This window comes from Plodia interpunctella, chromosome 29 (assembly GCF_027563975.2).
Source record: "Plodia interpunctella isolate USDA-ARS_2022_Savannah chromosome 29, ilPloInte3.2, whole genome shotgun sequence".
Lineage (NCBI taxonomy): Eukaryota > Metazoa > Arthropoda > Insecta > Lepidoptera > Pyralidae > Plodia > Plodia interpunctella.
Window position 1 is genome coordinate 4,283,121 of NC_071322.1, and position 24,393 is coordinate 4,307,513.

The 24,393-nt window shown below is 35.8% G+C and overlaps 2 protein-coding genes across 4 annotated transcripts in view; one reads left to right on the forward strand and one right to left on the reverse strand.

The window, feature by feature from the left end:
* The first annotated feature begins 9 nt into the window (after positions 1–9).
* Positions 10–4,611, forward strand: LOC128682322 (PCNA-associated factor-like). The gene is made up of 6 exons (XM_053766973.2): positions 10–164; positions 495–534; positions 1,285–2,051; positions 2,227–2,295; positions 2,611–2,760; positions 3,240–4,611. The coding sequence occupies exons 3-6, from the start codon at positions 2,018–2,020 to the stop codon at positions 3,515–3,517; spliced, it is 531 nt and encodes a 176-aa protein (XP_053622948.1). The 5' UTR covers positions 10–164; positions 495–534; positions 1,285–2,017; the 3' UTR covers positions 3,518–4,611.
* Positions 4,612–5,577: 966 nt separating this feature from the next.
* Positions 5,578–24,393, reverse strand: part of alpha-Cat (alpha Catenin) — a 60,244-nt gene continuing 41,428 nt past the window's right edge. For 2 of the 3 annotated variants that reach the window (XM_053766951.1, XM_053766950.1), the window contains exons 16-24: positions 20,539–20,690; positions 18,822–18,894; positions 18,114–18,181; positions 16,282–16,463; positions 15,213–15,318; positions 14,622–14,756; positions 13,982–14,098; positions 9,544–9,709; positions 5,578–8,456 (exon numbers count right to left, since the gene is read on the reverse strand). In XM_053766951.1, coding sequence (XP_053622926.1) covers positions 9,545–9,709; positions 13,982–14,098; positions 14,622–14,756; positions 15,213–15,318; positions 16,282–16,463; positions 18,114–18,181; positions 18,822–18,894; positions 20,539–20,690 — 998 coding nt within the window. In that variant the 3' untranslated portion in view covers positions 5,578–8,456; position 9,544. Of the gene's footprint in view, positions 8,457–9,543; positions 9,710–13,981; positions 14,099–14,621; positions 14,757–15,212; positions 15,319–16,281; positions 16,464–18,113; positions 18,182–18,821; positions 18,895–19,743; positions 19,814–20,538; positions 20,691–24,393 lie in introns of all 3 variants that reach the window. The other variant, XM_064436915.1, reaches the window with a different exon arrangement.

Consider the following 24,393-nt stretch of genomic DNA (forward strand, 5'->3'; position numbering starts at 1 on the left):
TTATAATTAGTCACCATGTCTCCTGACGTAGGTAGGTGATTCGATCACTATAAAAAGGCGGGAATATTAACTGTAACCATCCATTCGAGATTTCGCCACATTCCGTTTAGAAAAACAAAAACAAAATGAAACTCTACTTGGTGTTTTTTATTGTTACGTGTTTGGTAAGTATTTTTTCCATTATCCACTCTCGGTTGCATTAAGGTTGTGACGTCACGAAGCCCGAAGTCAGCCTATAAAAACAAACCTAACAATTTTTGAAGATTCGTTAGTGACTTTGCACCCGGCCGCCAGCCTGACGTCAACCCTCTTCGGAAATGCTATTGTTGGCTATCCAAGGCTATGTTTTCCTTAGTCGCCTCGTGCGAAATCTACGGGAGGATATGGGTGAAGTAGTCGATCCTATTTTAGGGTGTAACCACACGCCAACTCGGTATCTACCTACAAAGCTTATATTTAAAACTGGGATTTCATTCTATTTTGATTGATTACAGGTCTTCTTCAGCCAAGCTGCCCCCACTGCTGAAGATATTAGTAAGTCCTTATTTAGTTCCATACCATACACTACCAGCAAATAGGTTAAAAAACAATACTCTTCCATTGTAGTAGGGTAAGAACACTAGCCCTCGTTAACATTGATCGTCGATATTCCCTGGCACCGTAGGCAAAGATTGTAAACACGATGTTTACAATCTTTTCTACATCTTTCGTTTTGCTAATATACAAGATAATTACATATTAGGTAGGGACAGAATATACAGGACAGAATAGACAGAATATCCAAATATTTTTGTCCATCTGTTTTACAAGATTCAGAATTTGAATTAAATTTTGTTTTAGTAGGTACCTACTAATTCCATTTTGTAAGTAATATGTTTAAAAGATAAGCAAAGCTATAGAATACTAAAGACGACGAGTTGTCTCGTACAAAGCAGCAGAATAAATAAAATCTATCAGGACAAATCACACTTGATTGAGCTAGCCCCAAAGTAAGTTCGAGACTTGTGTTATGGGATACTAACTCAACGATACTATATATGTATATGTTATAAATCTATATACATATATAGATAAACATACTTGTATGTTAAAAACTCTAAAAATGTATGTTAAAAACTCGGGCCAATCAGAAAAAGATAATTTTCTATCATGATCCGACCGGGGATCAAAACCGGGACCTCAGACCTTCAGAGGCAAGCACGTTGCCACTGCGTCATCGAGGTCGTTTTCATCCTAACTTTCGGATTTATTAACATAGAATTGACTTCATGCAATATTATACAGCTATAGTCCAGCAAGCAACAGGCACCAACCCTTCAAACTCAGTCTGCATAGACTGTGACGTCATTGGAGACAGCGGCAAAAAGTCCAAGCCTACAACGCCGCCTACGCCCAAGCCTGATTGTGATGAGAACGAGCCACCTAAAATACCAGAATATGACGATATCAAGCCACCTCAACAACTGGACTGTAATGATGACAAACCACCAAAACCTAAGAAGAAGATTCCGAAGATCTTACCTTGTTAAAATGTTGAATGTTGAAGATAGAGAATTTGTAATAAAAGTCTTGATCTGAATATATTTGTTCTTATTGTTCGTGTGAAAATCTTAGCCTCACTCGAGTTTCATTGGATTTTTCAGTATGATTTGTCCATGGAATTAGTAGGTACTCCGTTGTACGAAGTACTTACTAAATCCTTGGATTTGTCACCGTCGTCTAAAGAAACTCCACATATTTTTTGTGATATGGCTCCATCGTTCGCCGTAACCATGATTATGCCAACGTCATTGCTTGAGAATTAAAAAATATATGACAAATGTCTATTTGACTTGTTATAACTATCAAATGTCAGATAAAGTTTCGCGCATTTTCGCGGGATTTTCTGTTCTGTGATTTATTTTGGTTGATTTATTTATTGTAGGTTTTTTTTTTTTCAATTCTAAATAAATTTTCAGTCAATTATTACAATTAGAAAAATAATACTACAAAATTGAAGCAATAAATTCGTGCAATCATGGCAAGAACAAAAGCATCAGTTGGTGCAAAAGGTAAGTTTCTCATATCTATCAAGAGTACTTCGAGTAGGTAAGGTAATCCTTACCTACGTTACATCTTAGTATTCTGTTGTACATGTGCCTATTGAATAATAATCTGTGTAGGGTTCTTAAGACAGAAAAATCTAAATATAAGAGCTTGGTTTCACAACTTTTCATATTTTTTTAGTTGCATCAGGAAAAAGCAGTAAAGCTCGTTGTAGTGTGGCTTCAGCTCCAAGCAGCTCATTGGCTTCTGGTAATTATTATCATCCATTTTTACTTTTGACCATACTTTGCTTTTCTTGTGTGGTTTAAGACTTCAAACCGTGACAGAAAAAGCTGTAGAACCCATAATATATTCAATTATGCTCATATAAGAAAGAGATATGCATATTAGATATAGCCAAACCTTCAAAATTTTAAGAAAACATTTTAAAATGGGAGAGAGTAAATAAGTAATTTTTCAATTTTTAAATTCTATTCAAATGAAGAAATATGTTTTACACATATTTCTTGTATTAATTTAATGTACCTACACATTTTTTGTACAATAAAGTTATCTCATATACAGGTAGTAGTGATAGGTCATCAAAAAGTTCCTCTGGAGGCAATCCAGTCTGCCCGAGGGAGACACCAAATTGGCAGAAACCAATCACCAACTTCTTTATAAATAAGGAGACGGACAGGAGGGCTCCTGAGCCTGATCCTGATGAAGAATCGGGTAAGTTCCCTAAAGTCGGTGTGACTTAGCCAATGATTATTTTTCTGATCTAGATTGATTAGTGTAGATTTTTGATAGGAGCTAATTGATTACTTAATTATCTTCTTGTGACACTGTCCTTTTGCTTGGATTTCACAATTTCTTACTTGTATGTTACCTGTGGAGACTTTTAATTGGCTCTGTTTCCTACTGTTATTTCTGTGTTTTTGTTACTTAGCTGTAAATCTTCCTAAATAGTAATAAATAAATATATAAAGTGAGTCGAAGCATTCATTCAGAAATTAGACCTTCACTGGCACTCTGTTCAATAGTACAAAGTACAAGACAATCAAGGTATGGTGCTCGCACTGGCATCCCCAAAAGTAATTTAGTTTTCGAGTTTATCACATTCATACAGAAAGATGTACTTCCTTTTTATTATAAAATGTAAAGATTGTGTGAAAATTAATAAAAAAAAAACTGAATTATATTCTCCACAGCAACATCTTCAAAATCCAAACCGAAGCGCAACATTATAGAATCAGACGAAGAAGAGGAACCACCAAAGAATAAAGAATTAGATGAATCTATCATCCTCGAGCCATTGACCGGGGAGAATAGTCACAAACTTGACGAGTATTACCCCAAAAACGGGGAAAAAGGTAAGGGAGTAGGCAAGAAAACGAAAGGGAAGGAGAACGTTGATAGTAACACAAGGAAGAGGGATTTGGAGGAAGTTGAGGAAGAGCAAGCAAGTAAGAAAACTAAAATTTGTTGATTTAAAAGATTTTAGGTAGAGTTTAATTGATATTGGTTATTTAGATGACCTTTTTTCTTACGAGTCCCAACATAATGAACAATCTTCTGTACTAATTGTTGAATTTAGTTGAAACAAACTGTTAACACTACTTTAACATTGTTGTCAATTTCTTTTTTTTTTACTAGTTGTTTGCCGCGAACACGATAAATTTTCACAAAAAAACATTTATGTGAAAATTTATCGTGTTGTTTTTACAGTGTTTTTTTTTAAATTGAAATAACTTAAAAATTTCATCATATTTTGACCAGAATTCAAACAAACAAACATACATACATAGAAAAAATGTATTTTTGCCCCAAGTTCATTTGTAGGTAATTGAAAGATTTAAATTGATAAAAATGTCATGACGGCGGTAACGTGCCTCTTAAAAATGAAATATAAAATCTTACTTCATTGCCTTAAAATAATGATTTAAATTATGTTATGAAATAAGTATTATTGATTTTCTAATCGCTATAGTTAAGTATTGTTTGCTAGAAGAAAATTGTTGTTTTCGGAAGTTTCCAATTTTTTGTTTTGTTGAGAAGTCTATTTCTCACGTAATCTACGTTATTTTAGCAATTTTCTCAATATTCTTTTTACAAGGGTAGTAGTACGAAGTATGGGATTGCTTTTCACTTCTGACTATCGAGTCGATTCCGCTTTCCTTTTTCAGAGGTCGATTCGAATGAGACGCAGCGAACCAATCACATTGCGGCGTGGTTGTCGTTGCATCACAATGACGCACTGTGATTGGTTAGCTGCGTCTCACTGTGAATCGATTCAATAGTGAGATAAATAGCGAAGTCGCACTACGCATCTAGGATTTAGCTGTTTCTATTGTGAATTTACTTAAAAACCTTCATAAAATAATTGAAGAAATTAATTAAATTGTACGGTCCAAAACTTCAAACCATACTTACTACACCTTACTTCGATTGCTTGAGAATTGGACCTCAGGATACTGGGACTTCATAAAGGAAATCTTAATGTATATTTGTGTAGTTATGTTCTTGTGTACCAATTGTTAAATAGTGTTATGTTTGATATGAAATAAAGTTTGTACATAATAATCATGTTTGTTTAATTTGTATGGTCAATTCTTGTTATTAAAGTTCCCTGAGTGTCCCAGAGCACTGTCCCGGATTACATGGGGCGTGGGTTCAATTCCCGTTCAATACGGTAGATGACAAATTTTTATTTTGGTGACTATTCAAAGGCCCCTTGTATTATAAACACCAGCGAAGAAAATACTATGATAATGACAATGCTTTCGAAGGAAACATTTTTGGACTCGTCCAAACTCTACTGACGAATATAAATGATTGACAATTTTTTTTATTGTCAATAAAGAACTCGAAAAAAATATATCGATATTTTAGAAACAGATTATTTGAAATCAATTTTGATATTGTGGCACTAAATTCAGCTCGGATGGTAATCCACAATATTGCTGTCTCGCTAGGGTACAGACTGTACAGTACAGTCAGCGAAAAAAATCAAATGAGGGCGCTGTCTCCTGTCGCCTGGCAACGTTGGATGTCTAAATTAAAATCATTCAGAAATTAGACCTTCATCACAGGCAATTTTTCTCGTAATTTTTTATATTTATAGTTATTTCCCACAAGCTACAAACTACTGGCATTTCGGAACGACCGCTGCTGAGAAGAAATGCCGAAGGAAACTCATTCAGTGTTGGTTGGTCCCTATCATGCCTGATTGGCTTACCATTATTGTTTCTTACAATGTTTTTCCTAATAATAAATAAAAGTACATAATGTACATAGTCAAGAGGTATATCAAGACAGGTTATGAATGTGAACCGAGTGCTGATATATATATATATCAGCACTCGTATCACACATATATATGTATATATATTTTATCTTATCGTTAGGTGTGGCAGCACCCGTTCTATCAACCAATCTTGACTATTATAATTTGTGTTGCAATGGGAAAAAGACGTAGTTGTAAAAAACAGTCTCCTTCACTTTCTTGACAGATTATAGTAGACATTTGAAAAAAAATAAAACTTAATATGAGTCTTATATCTTTATTATTTAAAACTAAGGTTCAAAATGTTTGGTAGAAAACTGGAAAACTACAAATACAGCGGATATAAACGTTACATTATTATAATTAGTGGTACAAAACCAAACTATTTTCTGATATAGTTTCATCTTAAAGTAGAAATCTTAACACAAAACTTACTGTATATTTTATTATAAATAAAAAATAAAAAAATTGGGAAAATATTATAATAAATAAACACAATTTTAATGTCATTTTAAAATGATGTCCTACAGTACACACGCACCTTAGAAGAGTATGAATATTATTTAATATAAGACGTGTATTTTTAGTATAAATTAGAAACTGTGTTGGTCCAGTGGTTAAGACCGCCCGTGATCGAAATGTTTGAATCCTTCTCGTGCCACACGAGTTTGTATTTGTATACCAATGTAACTCATGTATCAGAACATAATAATTGTTTTCATCGTCCACCACTTGCTTCCGGTGAAGGGAAACATCGTGAGGAAACCTGCACACTGGTGGACAGTTTAAGTTCACTAGTGTGTATGTGCCGCCACTATTAAGTAGGTAGGTTGTCGTAAGTCATGTCAGACAGCTTTAGGCGACTTAAATCTGACACCAACAATATGGCGATAACACACTCGAAAAGAACAAGTACAGTCAACAGCACATCAAGCATAGCGGCGAGTTTGCAATGAATTTGGCGTGAAAAAATATTTAAAATTACATTTTCATTAAAATTCCGTATAAAACTTGCAATTTAGAACAACGGGCAAAACAATTTTTAAAAGTTTACAACATCTTTTTCGACAATATAAATTGCATTAAAACAAAAAGCCATCGTACTACAGGACATCATACATAATATTTTAAAAAATAATAAATCTATTTTCAATCGTGGTTATACATTTTAATTCTTTATAACTAATAGTAATACTTATTTGTATATTGCTATATCATAATTATTGATCGATATTATTTTAGCTTTTTTGTTCTAGCAAAACTGAACATATACATAAAAGATAATAGTGAACCTTATGCAGTTCGAAATAAGATGTTAATTAGGTCAGAATAGACAAATAAGGAACATATCATTAAGAGCTATTAAAAAAAAATTGGATTTTATGTGTATATTATATAGTGTTATATGTTGTATGTATTTAAAAGATTTTTCCGTTAAAGACCTTATTTTTTCATAAAAACAAGCAATATTTGTTTTTTTTTTTTAATTTTGAATATAAAATATGTCTTCGTAGCAATATTTTCGAAGAAAGTCACAAAATTATAATATATAAAATTATAGTTCAAACTGAACAAAAATAATTTCGGCCAATAATATAAAATTGATTCAAACCACTATGCAATTCGTAAAAATGTTTATTTACTAAACTTTGTTTATTAAAATGTCTTAATGCAAAATCAATGTTTCCTGAAAAAAATGTTTTTTGGCGTTCATGAATCGTGGTCATTTTCAAAACAAATATGATTTTTTTAAGTACAAATGTAATTTGGTTATACGTTTACAGCCCAAGTGTAAAAATAACAAAATATCTTTTTACGTGTCCCACAGTTGTTTGCATCTTATACTTCTTAAACTATATTCTAATACAATTTTAAATATTAAAACTACATAATATTCGTAGCAATTTTGAGCTGCACCTAAATCGATGGGACTTGTGTCAATAAATAGACCGTAATCTTCAGGAAAAACTTGAAAATGTTACTATTGAGAATATACGTTTTTTTTTTATATTCTAGAAAAGTTATCAATACTTATTGATTATGTGAATGTTTAAGTTGTATATAGTAATTTTTTTTATTATTAATAAAAAACGTCTAAATATCTATATTAAAATTTGGCTGCATTATTGTTCTATACAAACAAATGTCAAAATTCTTATGAACTATATTTTTATAAATAGATTTCTAAGATTACAAGTCGCGATATATTAAAAAAAAACAATCAAAAAATGAATATTATAAAAATACAATGTAATCCACAAAACATGTTATGGAGAGAGTCGAAAAAAACTCGAATCATAATATTACATACAGATAATTTTAATTGTACGCCGGCTACACTCTTATCGGCAAATAAAACGATCAACTTTAGCGGATTCGGTATACATTGCTAATGTTCACGCACTCGCGTCGGCGTGTGTCCGAGTTCGACGATCGTAGCCGGCATTAAATGGAGCGCAATTTAAACGTTCACGCTATTTATCAACAGACGCGTATAAAGTCACGGTATATTCACAAAAAAATGAAAACACGCTGCAAGCTGTAGTATGTTTTGTCTCTTTCTATCAATGTCAAATATTATAAAGTACGATAGTGACAAAACATTAGCATAACTTTGAGTTTTTTGTATATTATTTATTGTTTCTCTGTGTGACCTTGAGTTTCGCGACATCTGACTGTCTATCCGGGAAGAGATAAAGTGATAGATTTTTTCATAAAATTCAAATAATCACAATTTTGGCAAATAATGTCCTCATTCATTCTAAATTATAATAAAAATAAGTATAGAAAAAATATACGAACAAAAAAAACCTTAATTTGCCGACACAAAGGGACTATATAATATGTAATTATTAATAACTAATTGCGCCCCGGGGCTTCGCTCCGATGGGAATTTCCGGATAGAAAGTACCTCATATGTTATTCCAGGTTATTCTACCCGTGTACCAAATTACATAACAAACCGTCCAGTAGATTTTGCGTGAGAGTAACGAACATACACACACACATCCTCAAAAACTTTCGCATTTATAATATGAGTAGAATGATAATACAAGCAAATGAGCCACCAAATTGATAAATCACATCCATATAACTTAAATCTACGCGTGTTTTTCGAAATAAATATGTTGACGGTCCGCACCTGAAAAACAAAAATATTTTTGTTATTTTTCCCGGATGAAAGTTACCCTACGTCCTTCTCCGTACTTCAAACTACATGTGTGCACAATTTCAAGAAGATTGGTTGAGTAGATAGAGCGTGGAGAGGTAACAAACAAACATACTTTCGCTTTTATACCTAGCTTTGGCCAGCTGCTTCGTCTGCGTAAATTTCCCACGGGAACATAATTTTTTCTGGGACAAAAAGTATCCTATGTTATTCTCTGTACTTCGTTATTTCTTTTCACACTCATTGAACTGCCCTAAAGGTCAAATTTTAAGAAATCCTGAAACACGGGTTTCATTATTTTTTATTGCATAGCATTTGTGCCAAGTTTCAAGTAGATCAGTAAATATTTTCATTATTTTTTATCAAACTTTACCCCCAATTTTTACACCTTTAGGGGTCGAATTTTGAAAATTATTTTCTTATCTGAGCACTACGTAATGACCTAAAGCTACTGCCCAAATTTCGCGTTTATAGCTTCGATGGTCCAGGCTGGGCGTTGATTAGAAAAAACGCTTGTTTTTTAAATATATAGCCAAGCTGATGCCCGCGACTTCGTTCGCGTTGCTAAACAATTTTTGGTAAGGAGTCAAAATTATTAGAGAAATTTAACTGTACAGGCAAAGCGTAACGATACCTATACAGAAGATGCTCATACGACTGAAATATATATTTCCTATAGTTTAGCTGGACCATTGTGACTCTTCTTCAGGTGTTCCAGATCTTTGATTTTTATACATCAACAGGAAATGTTCATCAGGCTGAACAACTTTTGTTAGAGCGTCATTTCTATATTCCCTATAGTTCAGCTGCACCATCGTTGTTCTCCATCAGGTGTTCCAGTTTTCAAAATCATTTATACCCTATATGTTGTCCAGGCTTAATAGCTATATAACAAAAAAGTTTCATTCAAATCCGTCCAGTAGTCCCGAAGATTAGCGTGTACAAACAGACAGAGTTCTCTCTATCGCCTAATTTTATTTCTATGTAAATACATTCAATGTACAGTGTACTTTTTTTTCTACTGTTATAATTATATGTATGTAGATGATTGAAGTGTAACCTCAAACGCTGTCGGCCGGGTTCTGGAACTCGGCCAGCGCGTGCACGGGGCTGGGCTGCTTCTTCTGGCTCCCGCGGCGCACCTTGGCGCGCACCTCCTCCGGTTTCTCCGGCCGGATCAGCGGCTTCTTCTCCGGCGCTTTCATGCGCCACACCACGATCGGAGACTGTTCAGAGGACGGTGAGAATTTAGGGAAATAAACGGATCTCTATTCATAAGCATACAAATGTAAGCCATTGTAGGAATGTTTGAAAAAATATATATATATATATAATCATAAACAATTTTTATATTTATGTGTAATACTTATTTATATCAAAATTAATTGTTTATATATATTTTGTATATATTTTTTATAATATAATTAATAATATATATATTTTTTTTTCAAACAGAGGATATGTGAAATAGTATAAATGAATGTAGAATAATTTATTATTTTTTAAACAAGGGGATTGTAGGAATGTTGTGGGTAGTTTGGAGATTGAATAAAGTCAGTCTATCCCACGAGCTGGTGTTTAATTGACGTTCCCTTCGTATCACAAAACAAAATATAACAGCCATAATGTACACAGCATACTGTACTATGACGTAATGATTTTTAAGCATAACGTTCTTACGCATAACAATTTGAACCATAACTAACCTGACCCAACCTAAAAGTTAATTACGCCGCATTTACCCGTATGCCAAAAATCAATTACGCCTTAGACCTATTATGCCAAAGAACAATAGGACAAAATAGTTTATGCGATAAAAAATGGCCCCAAAATAAACAGCCTGAGCTAAAACGTCTGTACACGTATTAGTACTGGATTGCATTGGAATCTATTCGAAGTGAGACGCAGCGAACCAATCACATTGCAGTGTGGTTGTCGTCGCGTCACAATGGCGCGATGTGATTGGTTCGCTGCGTCTCATTTCGATCTAGCAGCATTGTTACGGTCTATGAATTATCACAATGATGAATTATAATTGAAAATTCAGCCAGTTCGGCACGGTCTCTATAGCTCAGAGGTCAAGAGCACTGGCCCGGATAGACAGGGGCGCGGGTTCAATTCCCGCTCGGTTTCAGATTTTTTAAATCTTATTATTATTTTCAAAAAATAGGTTAAAAGCATGTATGACATGTGTAACCAATACCCATTTATGTCTATTTTGTCTAAAGCATACATTTTACAATTTCTGACCTTGTCATTTACCCTATTACAGTACTACCACGTTTATAAGTTCATCGGCAATATTCGACGGCGCAGAATAGCGCGTCCCACCGCCGAATCAAACCGAATACAAACTCAATAAAATAACGACCATATTACTAGGACATAAGTCTTAAAATCCAAAAAAAAAAATGGTTGCCTGTAAAGTCGGTTTTACGGGCGAAGATTTTACGTGACAACGTCTTTTTACGCGCGCGGCAGACCGATCATAGTTGAGTGGGAGAGAGACGCAAGGCATTCGGCGGGCCTCTCTCTCGTTCGGTGACTCATCGTAACGTTACCGGGCGTTACACTTTTTCATAAGTGACTCCCAGCCGCAACCTAATTTAAGACGTTGTCACGTCAAAAAAATGATTGATGCGACAATGATTCGTGCGTACAGACGTGCAGACGTGGCGCGTGCGCGGGTAAACAAACATGGCGCGCTCTGATTAGCTAAAATATTTTCGCGCCGTACAAAAATTAGACTTCTGCGCAGGTACGTCGGTGTAACTTATAAAAGTGGTAGACCTGTACGACCCTTCAGTGAACATTACTTTTGAATAAAAATATATATAAACACACAATGTAAGCGCGTGATTTGTTCAAGTTAAAAAACATGCAAATCTACTTAATAATGAGAATATAATAGAAAACTGATGTAAAAACTTAAAATTTAAGATGAATTCTAACAAATATATATAGATAAATTTCCAATCGTCCTGTAGATCGGAAAACAAAACTGACAATAAATACCACTCTGACGCGTTCGGAATGTTGTTATAAACTTAGAACACGTGTCAAATTGCGTTATGAAACCGTGTCGCGAGTTCCCGTTCTAAAACAAGACCACTCCAAATCCTCACGTGGATGTCGTACGAGGCGACTAAGGGATATATGCTTTAACAGCTAATAGGTAACATTAGCATCTACAAAGAGGCTTGACGTTAAAAATATTTTACTCGCACAAAACAGGATACTGGATATGTTTATTACAGAAAGAAAAGGACAGCTCATTTTTCCATTTGTATTAGCATGGACGAAATAGATAAAAAGACTGACAGAGTCGAACAAAAAAAAAAAACGTAGGTACATCAGAAATTGTTAAAAATTTTGTATTAAAACTAGATGTAATCCCGACACGCGAGTGTAAGAGAAACTGAGAGAATACTATTAAACTGCAACGTGTGGTTCGATCCTAGAATACGACCGGCGACTGAGGAAGACACAATCGTGACAGCTGACAAGGCAATAATGAGAGATGAATTGATTCAGCCGCACTGGCACGGTCTCGATAGCTCAGTGGTCAAGAGCACTGTCCCAGATAGACAGGGGCGCGGGTTCAATTCCCGCTCGATTCCAGAAATTTTTCATCTCATTATTCTTGTCAAAAATAAGTTTAAAAGCATGTGTATGAGAAATCCATTTAAATAATGACATTCTCAAAGTGGTTAGACGCCAGGCAGACGACCTTGAACCTTGTCGTAACCGTAAAAAAAGGCCGCAATCTAAACTTTTAGGCATGCATTATTCAAACAATCAAAGCTGTGAAAATATGTCTTATACAAATAGAACGGTTCTAACAACTTACGTAGTTCTTCAGGAAGCGAAACAGCGCATCGATTTAATATAATAAAAAATTAAATAATATCTCATATTAAATAATATGTTATATTCTGTATGCCAAAAAATATTGTGGCGTGGCGTATCTACGTAATAAGGGCTGGAACTTTTGGTAAATGAAAGTAAAAACACAGATTCAGAAACACGTGTTTCACATTTCTGTGACAACCCTGAGCGTATCGTCAACGCTGGCGGCTGTTCCCCCTTACAGTGAACTGTTATAATATCGTAGTTATGTTGACTTAATTATTATTGACCGAGCGAGCGAGGTCTACAAATCAATTTGGGGCAAAAGTATATTTTTTGTATGTACGTATGTTTGTAATGCGATAACTTTCGAACCGTCGGTCTGATTATGATGAAATTTAAACGGTATGTAGAATCTGTCAATAGAATTCTTAAGTTCGTGGGGTAATCAAAATTGGTTCAGTAGTTTTTTAAATATTCACCATTTTGTAAAACTGTATTGTGTTCGCGAGGTCTCAGTTCGCGGCGAATAATTAGTAATAGGCCTTAAAATAACTAAATGTTTGCCGCTCGCAGCTCAAAAGACGGCCTATCAGTATGCAATTTGCAAGAAATAAATTAATAACTGAAAATGTTGTAAGCAACGCCATCTAACGGGATAGGTTCAGAGACCAGCCATTTGCATTCATCTTAGTGAGATTCATACAATTATTAAAATCCTTGCTAAAGGCGAAGCAGCCACCAGAGTCGAAAATGCTGTCAGGGTTGTCACAAAATATATATTTTCCAATCCAAATTTTATTTTCCAAAAGTTTCACCCCTTGAATTAGCCCCGCCCCGCAACCCTCAACCCCCACACTTGCCCCGTTCAAAATTCGTCTTTGTGAACCAAGTAAATAAGTCGATCGGTTGTGCTAATATTGTACTAAATGCAAATGTCTGTCTGTCAAACTGAACTGCGAGGCCGATTTTGATGAAATTTGGAATACATATAGCTGTTAATTTTACCTACCCTATTTAAGTAAATACTTACCTAATATAGCAAATAAATACATTTAATTTGAATGATAGATACGCCACTTAATATTGGGTGGATCTTAGTGCGTTTCGACCGCTGCGGCCGGGCTGTCATTACGACCCGTCAATTTTCCTGAAGAAGGTATAATTTCCAAAATCAATCATTCATAAAATTGACATTACCACAGTACAGATTAATTATTTTATATACAGATAGTAAAAGTAATTCCTGTCTTTGTCGAAATTTGAAAAATTACGACGACAGCGCGGCCCCAGCGGTCGACACGCCTTTCTGCAATGCATTTCGCAAGCTCAATCAATGCCATGCATTTTTTAATAATACAATTTCAAAATTAGCTATTTGTTTATATTTATATCATTAAATTCGTTTATTATTATGTTTTCTTTTTCATAGTCGTACTCCTCATGGCTGAGGGTCGTGGTCGTTATATGAAATGAAACACACACAACTTTCTTGGCACTATTAATGGAGTGGTTCGTCATTGCCTTCTCCATTTCACACACACACACACGTTGATAATCAACCGGAGTGCAGGTTTCCTCACGATGTTTTTTACCTTCACCCACAAAATATGTTTTATTTTGACGAATAAAGTTATTGATATACTCACAGCGATAGTCCCCTGTCTGGTATATTTTGTGGAGGCCACGTAGGAAGCCTTAACGGTGAGGACGACAGCATTCATCAGGTTTTTGGCCGCTTGGATGAGAGAAGTCGCGCTGTCCAGCTAATGATAGATGCAGAAATTCAGTTTGTAAGATTGTTTCGGACATTCCAATGGTGGAACTACATTAACGTTTGGGTGGAGTTTACAGTCGTTAAAGACAAATTCTTTGTAAACAATTAAAATCCTGTTTGAAAGGCAATAATTTTATACTTCATAATTTAGTCACTGTCTATAATTTGAGTACAAAGTTTGCCATGCCGGGTGTTCTGTTTTCGCTGGCACAAATCCTACGAGCTGACCTCCATATTGTCAACGATGTAGCTGATGTGATTTCTAAAAAAAATTACATCAATAAATTAAATTTCTCTCTCCCATTCGTATTGGCTGAACGGACTTCGTGAATCGGAATTTTATTTACTTTCATTGTGAATTCCTTTTGGCAGTTGTTGTATTTAAAGTAATACTGAAGACTGTAAGCCTCACCCATTCATTACCAAACCCCCCGCCCCATAAAACCTGCGACTGAAAGTCTCATTTATTACGCAATTTTTTATATTTTAGCTCCTACATGTAATAAACTCACCCCGCTGACAATAAGCTCCCCGGATATGTTCTGCACGTCCGCCTTCACCTTGCTGGTGATCTGTATCTGGTGGCAGTACAGCGCGATACGCTGCAGATACGCGAGGAGGTCCTGCTTCGTCGACGATTCTGGGCACTGTTTCAAATTTGATTTATTTATCAATTTATGTACACAAAAAAATACTTTAAAATATGAAATACATTATAAAAATGAATACAAGGATGCTACTTATTTCAAATGAAATCTCTTCCAGTAGAGCCGCGAGAGGAGATGTGGTGCATAGAGGCAGACTGGCGTGTGCATAAAATACAAAAAAAATAAAAACGGAAATTTAAATTAAAAAATAAAATACATACAAATATTATAATTATTATACATACATAACTTTGTTTTCGTTTCAGTCATGTCAGTCAGTTTGTGAGGATGTATGTTTGTTACTCTTTCACGCAAAATCTACTGGACGGATTGTTATGAAATTTGGTACACTTTGGTAGAATATAACCTGGAATAACACACAGGGTACTTTTTAACCCGAACTTCCCACGGGGGCGCAGCTAGTAAGGAATAATATCGATAGAGAAGTCTTATAACCTGTTCAGCGATCTCCCTGGTCAGCTTATCGAGCTTGGTGCCGGCTTCGGATATCTTCTTGGCCGCGTTGATAACGTCCATCGTGGTCTTCAAAGGACCGCGGCCTCTGATATAATAAAGGTATACAATATTAATATTATAAATGCAAGAATTTATATTTCAAAAATGGTAGCATAATAGGGACCAACACTGTTCAAATGAGTTTCTTTCGGCATTTCTTCTCAGCAGCGGTCGTACCGAAATGCTAGTAGTTTGTAGCTTTGGTGAATATCATTCAATTTACAATATGACGTGAAAAAGTGCCTGTGAAGGCCTAATTCCTGAATAAATTATTAGATTTTGATTTGATTTTGCAAAAGTCTGTCTATCTGTGTACGTGGTACTGAAGCTCATCAACGGGTGAACCGATTTGGATTATTTTATTTTTATGCGGTGCTTCTTAGATATGTTTGATCAAAATCGGTTCAGCCGTTCAAAAGTTGTAGCGAAATGAATATTGAAAGTCGAGTTTTTTTAATTCGTCTAAAAGATAAACTTTTTTTATAATATTTAAGGATAAAACACCATATCAACTTTGTGGATACAATAAAGTATTAAATAAATATATTAGGACAAATCACACAGATTGAGCTAGCCCCAAAGTAAGTTCGAGACTTGTGTTATGGGATACTAACTCAACGATACTATATTCTATAACAAATACATATATAGGTAAACATCCAAGACCCGGGCCAATCAGAAAAAGATATTTTTTCTCTCGATTCAGAAGCAAGTACTTTACCACTGCTCTACCAATACATGTCTCTTCCCGGTCCCGGGTTCGATCCCCGGTCAGCTCAACGTGGAAAATGATCCCTTTCAGATTGACTTGGGTCTTGGATGTTCATTTATATATGTATATGTTATACAATATAGTATCGTTGAGTTTAGTATCCCATAACACAAGTCTCGAACTTACTTCGGGGCTAGCTCAATCTGTGTGATTTGTCCTGATATATTTTAGATGAAATATAAACAGAATTTTAATCGTCATGCAGATGCCTAGAGGAGAAAAAGGAAGGGGAATCACCTGGTGAAGTCTGTCATTTCCAACATGATCATACACATGTGCTTGGCTAGCATGATGATGTCATTGCCCGCGTCGTCCCACTTGGCCACCTCGTTGTCGAAGGTCATCTTCTCGCGGCGGAACAGCTCCACCTGCTGCAGGATCTTGCGCTTGTCCTCTTCTGTCATTTTCCTCATTGCTTCCTGTTGGTTTTGGTTGTTATGTTGTATGTGGCGTTCCAAGCAATTGGGTACCTAACCACTGGACGGATTCTAGTTTCGGAGATATTATTACATTTCGTGACGAATGTTGGAAAATTGACATTTTGTGATTTTAATGCAAAATGCGAAGGGCTACGTTTTCATGCAATCTTCTTCATACTCGTATTCCTCATGGCTGAGGGTCGTGGTCATTACGTGGAATGAAAAACATCTTTCTTGGTATTGTTAATGGAGTGGTTCGCCATTGCCTTCTCCATTTCACACACAAGTTAATAATCAAACGGTGTGCAGGTTTCCTTACGATGTTTTCCTTCACCGGAAGCAAGTGGTGGGCGATGAAAACTATACTATACATGAGTCAGATTGGTATACAAACTCATGTGGCACGAGTGGGATTCGAACCTGGGACCTTTCGATCCACAGGTGGGCGTCTTAACCATTACACCACCACCGCTTCATACAATAAAGGTCACTAAATCATGTACACGACGTGAGAAAATTGCAATTTTATGTTTAGTAACTAGAACTCTATTACAAGATAAACTTTCAATGTGTTTTTCCCAACAATTTGATTTTTGGAAGTGTGAAATGTTGAATTATTTTTTTCAATAAATGAAAGTTAATTGTTTTTTTTTATTAATCAAAATCAAATCATTTATTCAGAAATTAGGCTTTCACAGGCAATTTTTCACGTCATATTCTAAATTTACCAAAGCTACGAACTACTAGCATTTCGGAACGACCACTGCTGAGAAGAAATGCCGAAAGAAACTCATTCAAACAGTGTTGGTCCCTATTATGCCAGAAGGGCTTACCATTTTTTAAATATAAATTTATGTATATTTTTTTCTCATTTACTTATGATCAACCAACAATTTCAATATGTACAGTCTTGACTCAATACCCCCAAATGGTACCTAAACGCTTGAAAAGCCACATATATGTATCAATATTAAGTATTTTATGTTTATCAAATTCCTATCGCTTGTATATCCACTGACGGACACGGAAAATGAGACATATCTCGTCTAGGACGAGACGGTCGAATGAACTTAGAAATTTCGACAAAAAATGGATGGTAACGAGAGTCCCAGGCTTTTCCCCAGCACTGGGACATGATGGGATGGGAATTTTCTTCTTTTGGCATTTCGTCGCTTTATCATCATTACTATATATATATATATATATATATACTGTCATACCCATGTTTTCTTGTTAGAATAACTTTTGGTGTTAGAACCAGATATTGTACAATCTTGATTCTTTTTTTTTTCACCATTAGAATGTATAAGTTGCAAACTGTTGTGTGCACCAATAAATAAATAAATAAAAATAAACAAATATTACAGTTTTCCATTACACAATGTGGTCACAGTCTACTATGAAGATTTTTGTGGCCACCGTATTCGGTTTAGTACACTGTCTACATCGTGTAATGGAAAACTGTAATATTTTGCAGTCAATTCCTTTGTCTAGTGTGCAATAATTTGGAAAGAGTTTTTTTTTTAGTTTACGCCAATAAACAAATGGAATTGGTAAAACTGTGTTGGTGGCGCTAGTGTGCAGTTATGTGTCATCTGAAACTTACAGTACTAGTTATGTTTCGACGGGATAATTGTAGTAATGACTCACCCTAGCGTTAGTGATGCCACTGATATCAGGGTACTCATCGACCCCGTGCTCGCCGGTGTGCGCGCTCGCTGGAAACAGACAAACACACAACATTACTATATATTCTTCTTTATATTCAAGATATTCCATATCGAATTGTATTATTTGTTTTAACTTCTTTTTATCTTCTTCCAGTAGACGCGAAAGAAAAATGGAAAAAAATCGTGTCATTGGGGTGTACTTAGAACTATACAGGACAATTTTTTACACTGCACGAATTGTGTGAGCGTATAATGACACAGGGCCTACCACGAAACGTAAAAACACGTGACTAACGTCCGCATGCTGTCTCTTTTTCCCATAACGTGTACGCATCGTGTAAAAAAAAAGGGAGAACGTTTGGACGCAATTACGTGCTACGTGTTTTATGTTTCATGGTAGCCGCCCAAGAGTAGGTATCTAAGAAATACCGATGTCAAAAAAATACAAAATACTTTCACGGCTAAACTGCTGGATCGATTTTGATGAAATTTGGTATACATATAGTTAAAGACTCCCGTTCCAACATAGGGTAGATATTTTTTAATCAACTCCCAATTTACTATAATGGGGGGTTAACGTTTGTGTTCCGCTTTCGTAGAATAACTCTCGCGGGCGAAGCCGTGGGCAAAAGCTAGTATTCCATAAAAAATTACCCTGCACACAGTACCCTAGTGGTATAGTACTCACATCGGCTCCTCGTCTCCATGGTCATATCTTCTACAGGTTCGAATTCGGTGTCCGTGTCTAGATCGTCCGAGGTCTGGACATGCAACATATACATGCGATGATAAGCATGCACGTCACAGGATGGGTGGCCGTGGGATCGACTTCGATTTGGCCAATGGGAATCATTGAACAGCCAACTTTATGTTTAAAACACCAGCGCAGATCCCGGGTGGATCGCTAGTCCATATATAATAAAATTACAAATGGGAAAGTTCAATTTTCAATGATTACATTTGAGCCAAATCGAGTAGCGCTACGATGATGGATATTATAGTATGTTTTAAATGAAAGGTTAAAACATCAATACTGAGCCAAATTACATGGGGTCATGCACGACGGATATTAACATGAAACACACAAAAAAAACCTAAAAAAAAAATGAATAAAAGTTCGATTCATTGATCATTTTATATTTAAGAAAAAAATATATACTATACTATATTTCAAGTTAATCGGAAAAACCTGTCAACAACCTGTATGTTTTATCTCTGTTACTCGTACTGGAAACTAGCATATATAGAGGACGACCTCGGTGGCGCAGTGGTAAAGTTCTTGCCACTGAACCGAGAGGTCCCGGGTTCAATCCCCGGTCGGGTCATGATAGAAAATGATCTTTTTCGGATTGATCCGTGTCATGGATGTTTATATATGTATTTGTTATAATAGTATCGTTGAGTTAGTATAGTAATTTACTTTGGGGCTAACTCAAACTGTGTGATTTGTCCTAATATATTTATATTTATTTATCATGTAACCTTTTTAAAAATCCTTAAATTGATCATCGAATCGCAACACCACAAAAACGTAACACATGAAACACAAATGAGACAACATGTGAGAGCGGGACAAACACATGCTCTAGGAGTGAGCGAGATAGAGTTACATTTGCTGCGCGTCTCCAGCGTGTAGTGCTCGTCAAGCTCAACGTCCTCTGGATCCAATTCCTCTTCGTCCTAATTATATAAATGTATTTGTTTTAATAAACTCATCAATAATTGACGACCTCGGTGGCGCAATGGTAAAGTCCTTGCCACTGAACCGAGAGGACGGGACCCGGGACGGGTTCGATTCCCGGTCGGGTCATGATGGAAAATGATATTTTTCTGATTGGCCCGGGTCTTGGATGTTTATCTATATATGTATTTGTTAAAGAATATAGTATCGTTGAGTTAGTATCCCATGACACAAGTCTCGAACGTACTTTGGGGCTAGCTCAATCTGTTCTAATATAGATTTATTTATTTAAAAAAAAAAATGCCTTTTTAAATGGAGTTTAACAATAGTGGCAATTGAAAATTCTTCTTCATAGTCATATTCCTCATGGCTGAGGGTAGTGAAACACACACAACAACTTTCTTGGAATCATTAATGGAGTCACAAGTTGATAATCAACCAGTGTACAGATTTCCTCAGCCGCCATAGAGCGTCGGAGCCCAAGGTCCGCTTTTCTACGTTTTCTGCTCCACTTGTCAGAAACATATATTTTATTCATTCATTTTATATACAATAGGTATAACTTTTCAATTATTTTTAATTGATTTATGACATATTAAATATAGGACATAAATTTTCAATAATGAGCCATTAACTTCTTTCCGATCGAGACATTATTTTTTTCATTGAATTGATTGAAATTTTTGCTCCTTCCTTTTTTCTTCCGTCCCTCTCTTGCACTCACCCTGTTCATCAGCACAGCGCGTCGGATCTCCCTGACCGCGTCGTAGACCAATCTGGACGCGTCTATGAAGTCGTTCTCATCGAGGCCTGCGCCTGCGCCGCCGCCCAGTGCGGACACCGCTGCGTCGACGCGCACGGCGAACTTTGACATCACTGTAACAATTATAATTATAACGTTATTTTTTGTTTCACATCTGTTATCTATACATTAGGTTTCTCCTAATGTAATGTAAATGTAATCCTTCAATCTCAAACCTGCACTAGTTTGAGAATGAAGGATTTTTCTCCTACCGTGCAAATTGTAAAAGTCAATCAAAGGAAAGGAAAAGGGAAGAAGAGTATATAAACTGAAGATTAATCTGCAAAATAATAAAATGTCTTAAGAAATATATTGTGAGTGTCGATATACAATTTTTTTTTATTTAGGGTTTCGTTTATGAAATAATAATTAATAATTCCAATTTAAATTAATAAACAATTACATTGCTTAAACTGGAATTATTATTATTATGTTGAATTTATTTTTTATTATGATACTAGCTGATTCCTGCGACTCCGTTCACGTCGTTCACGTAGCCGAACAATTTTTGGTAAGGAGTCAAATTTATTAGAGAAATTTAATTGTACAGACATACGTAACGATACCTATACATACAGAAGATGCTCATCAGACTGAAAAAGTATACTTTCTATAGTTTAGCTGAACTGTTGTGACTCTTCTTCAGGTGTTCCAGATCTTCGATTTTTGTGAAAATCATCAGGCTGAACCACTTTTGTTAGGGCGTCATTTCTATATTCCCTATAGTTCAGCTGCACCATCGTTGTTCTCCATCACGTGTTCCAGTTTTCTAAATAATTTATACCCTATATGTTGTCCAGGCTTAATAGCTATATAACAAAACAGTTTCATTCAAAGACGTCCAGTAGTACTGAAGATTAGCGTGTACAAACAGACAGACAAACAGACAGAATTTTTATTCAAATTCTTACTTTATTTTTATGTAAATTTATTCAATGTAGATGATTTTTTTTCTACTGTTGTATTACATGTATAGATTTACTAACCATAGGTATATTATAAGTGTTACAAACAAATATGAGTCATGGTTACTCAAATAAATAAATTATTCATTCATTCATTTATCAGGGCAACCGAACTGACCGTGTCAGGGCCGCACAGTTTCGGAGAAGTCAGGGCTGCCGCGGCTCACATCCGATCATTATATCATCTCGGAACAATTTACAAATTGTATTCGAGAATTGAGTATTACAAGTTATAATCTTAATGTAATTATTTTATTGCTTTCAACATTGTTGCAGTGAAAATTTGATGTATAATAGCCTGTTTATATCACTAGCTGTTTACTTCGCCTGCGTCAATTTCCCATAGGAACAGTTATTTTTTCGAGATGAAAGGTATTTATGTCCTTCCCTACACGTATGCAAATATTTCAAGAAGATTGTTAGTAGTACATAGAGCGTGAAGACGTAACAAACAAACTTACTTTCGCATTTATAATATTAGTTAGGATAAATATACATACATATATGAACAAATCACACTGATTGAGTTAGCCCTAAAAGTATGCCTCTCACATATGAGCGATTTTTCTGTTTCTTTCTGAGCTGCAGAACGTCGGAGCCCAGGGTTCGCTTTCCTACAAATTCGTCTCCACGTCGCACGGTCGTCGGCACCCCTAGTTGTCGGACCATTGTCACGCATATCATCCTTGACGACATCAAGCCAGCACTTCTTGGGTTTGACCCTTCTGCCAGAACTAAAATTCCTTCATCGATTATGTTAAAAAAAAACGTCACATAATCGGTGAAACTTAGGATTCTAAATCACTAAGCACAAGCACTCTTACAAGGTTGGTACCTATGCACTAAACTATATATTGAGGTTAGCACAATTTTCAACAGTTGCATGTCTAATCGTCCAAAACACGCACACATCCTCCGCGTAATAGGTTGATAATAAAAATTGTGGCGAACGAAGAAAATTTTATAGAGACTAGCTTTTGCCCGCGGCTTCGCCCGCATGATTTACCCTTCGGTTAAATATTTAGACTGTTTAAGTAATCTGGTTTCCCCATACAAACTTTGAACACCCTTAGAGGATGAATTTTGAAAAATCCTTTCTTAGTGCATCCCTATACCACATAAGGAAGCTACGTACTAGATTTGAAGTTTCTAAATCCAGCGGTTTGCTGTGCGCTGATATGTCAGTCAGTCATTCAGTGTCTTCTTTTATATAGATACTAGATGTTGCCATGGGCTTCGCTCCCGTGGGAATTTTGAGATAAAATATAGCATATAGCATCTTGGATAATGTACCTCTATAATTGTGAAATTTTTTAAATCGGTTCGGTAGTTTCGGAGATTACCCGCCTCAAACTTACAAACTCACAAACGCTTACCCCCTTATGTAAAATTTCAGTTATTCCTTTTACTATAACTCAATTCGTATTTTTCGTCATCTTTAGTTCGTTTCGTTCCCCGCTACGATTTCCGCTACGTGTCTCGTTCCAAAACTTGCCCTGTCCCGTTTCCTGCAAATCCGTCCCATGTCGTTTCCCGCAACGTGCGTACTCCATCCCATTTCCCGTGACGCGTGCCGAACTTTTATCGAACCTATCTTCAAAAATAATAAAGACTCACATAAATGGCGTCGCGTTCTTTTAGTTTATATTGTGTTCGGTTTATAGAAAACAATTGTATAGATATAGCAATAACTATGTATAATACCTATATTTGTTAATTGACGTCCTTGGAGAAAAGGCTGCGTTGAAGTTTGTTGCGCCGCTTCTTCTTCACCTGCGCTTTGGATTTCGGCAGTAGACTTAGTTTAAGTAATTTTTTGACGTCAATAAGTGATGTATATCATCCCAAATTGAATAAAGAATTTTGAATTTGAATTAACTCAAAAACCTCTGTCTCAACCTCGCGTGTCACCAAGTGTCATTCGCGGCTGTTACGCCCTGACTCCCAGGGTACGTATAAAAGAGGACCTTGAAGATTTAGCTGTGACTTTAGGACTTGCTTGACATCACTCCCATTGACCTTAATATTTAGCTAAAAATCGCACGCGCAGTTATTACGTTAGTTTTTACGTTCATGTTTTGTTTGTTATTAGCATAAATGAATGCTGATGGTATAATGTACAATACTGTTGATTTTATGAATACAGTTTTAAATCATTGTAAAACGAACGCAAAAATTAAACGCGGGCGAAGCTGTGGACAAAAGCTAGATACATTTCTCAAAAGGTTACCAACAAACTGTTTGACGACCTCGGTGGCGCAGTGGTAAAGTGCTTGCCTCTGAGCCAAGAGGTCCTGGGTTCGATCCCCAGTCGGGTCATGATGGAAAATGATCTTTTTCTGATTGGCCCGGGTCTTGGATGTTTATCTATATATGTATATGTTATAAAATATAGTATCGTTGAGTTAGTATAGTATCCCATAACACAAGTTTTGGGGCTAGCTCAATCTGTATGATTTGTCCTAATATATTTATTTATTTATAAACTGTCAACCAGTGTGCAGGTTTCCTCACGATGTCTTCCTTCACCGCACTATCTATTAAGAAAAACAGCATTAAAATCCGTTGCGTAGTTTAAAAGATCTAAGCATACATATGGACAGTCAGCGGGAAGCGACTTTATTTTATACTAGGTATGTGTCTAGAACCTAGGCCCTCGTACTTAGATCGTCGTGGGGCTAATATTTTATCGCATAAACTATTTTGTCCTATTGTTCTTTGGCATAACAGGTCTAAGGCGTAATTGATTTTTGGCATACGGGTAAATGCGGCGTAATTAACTTTTAGGTTGGGTCAGGTTAGTTATGGTTCA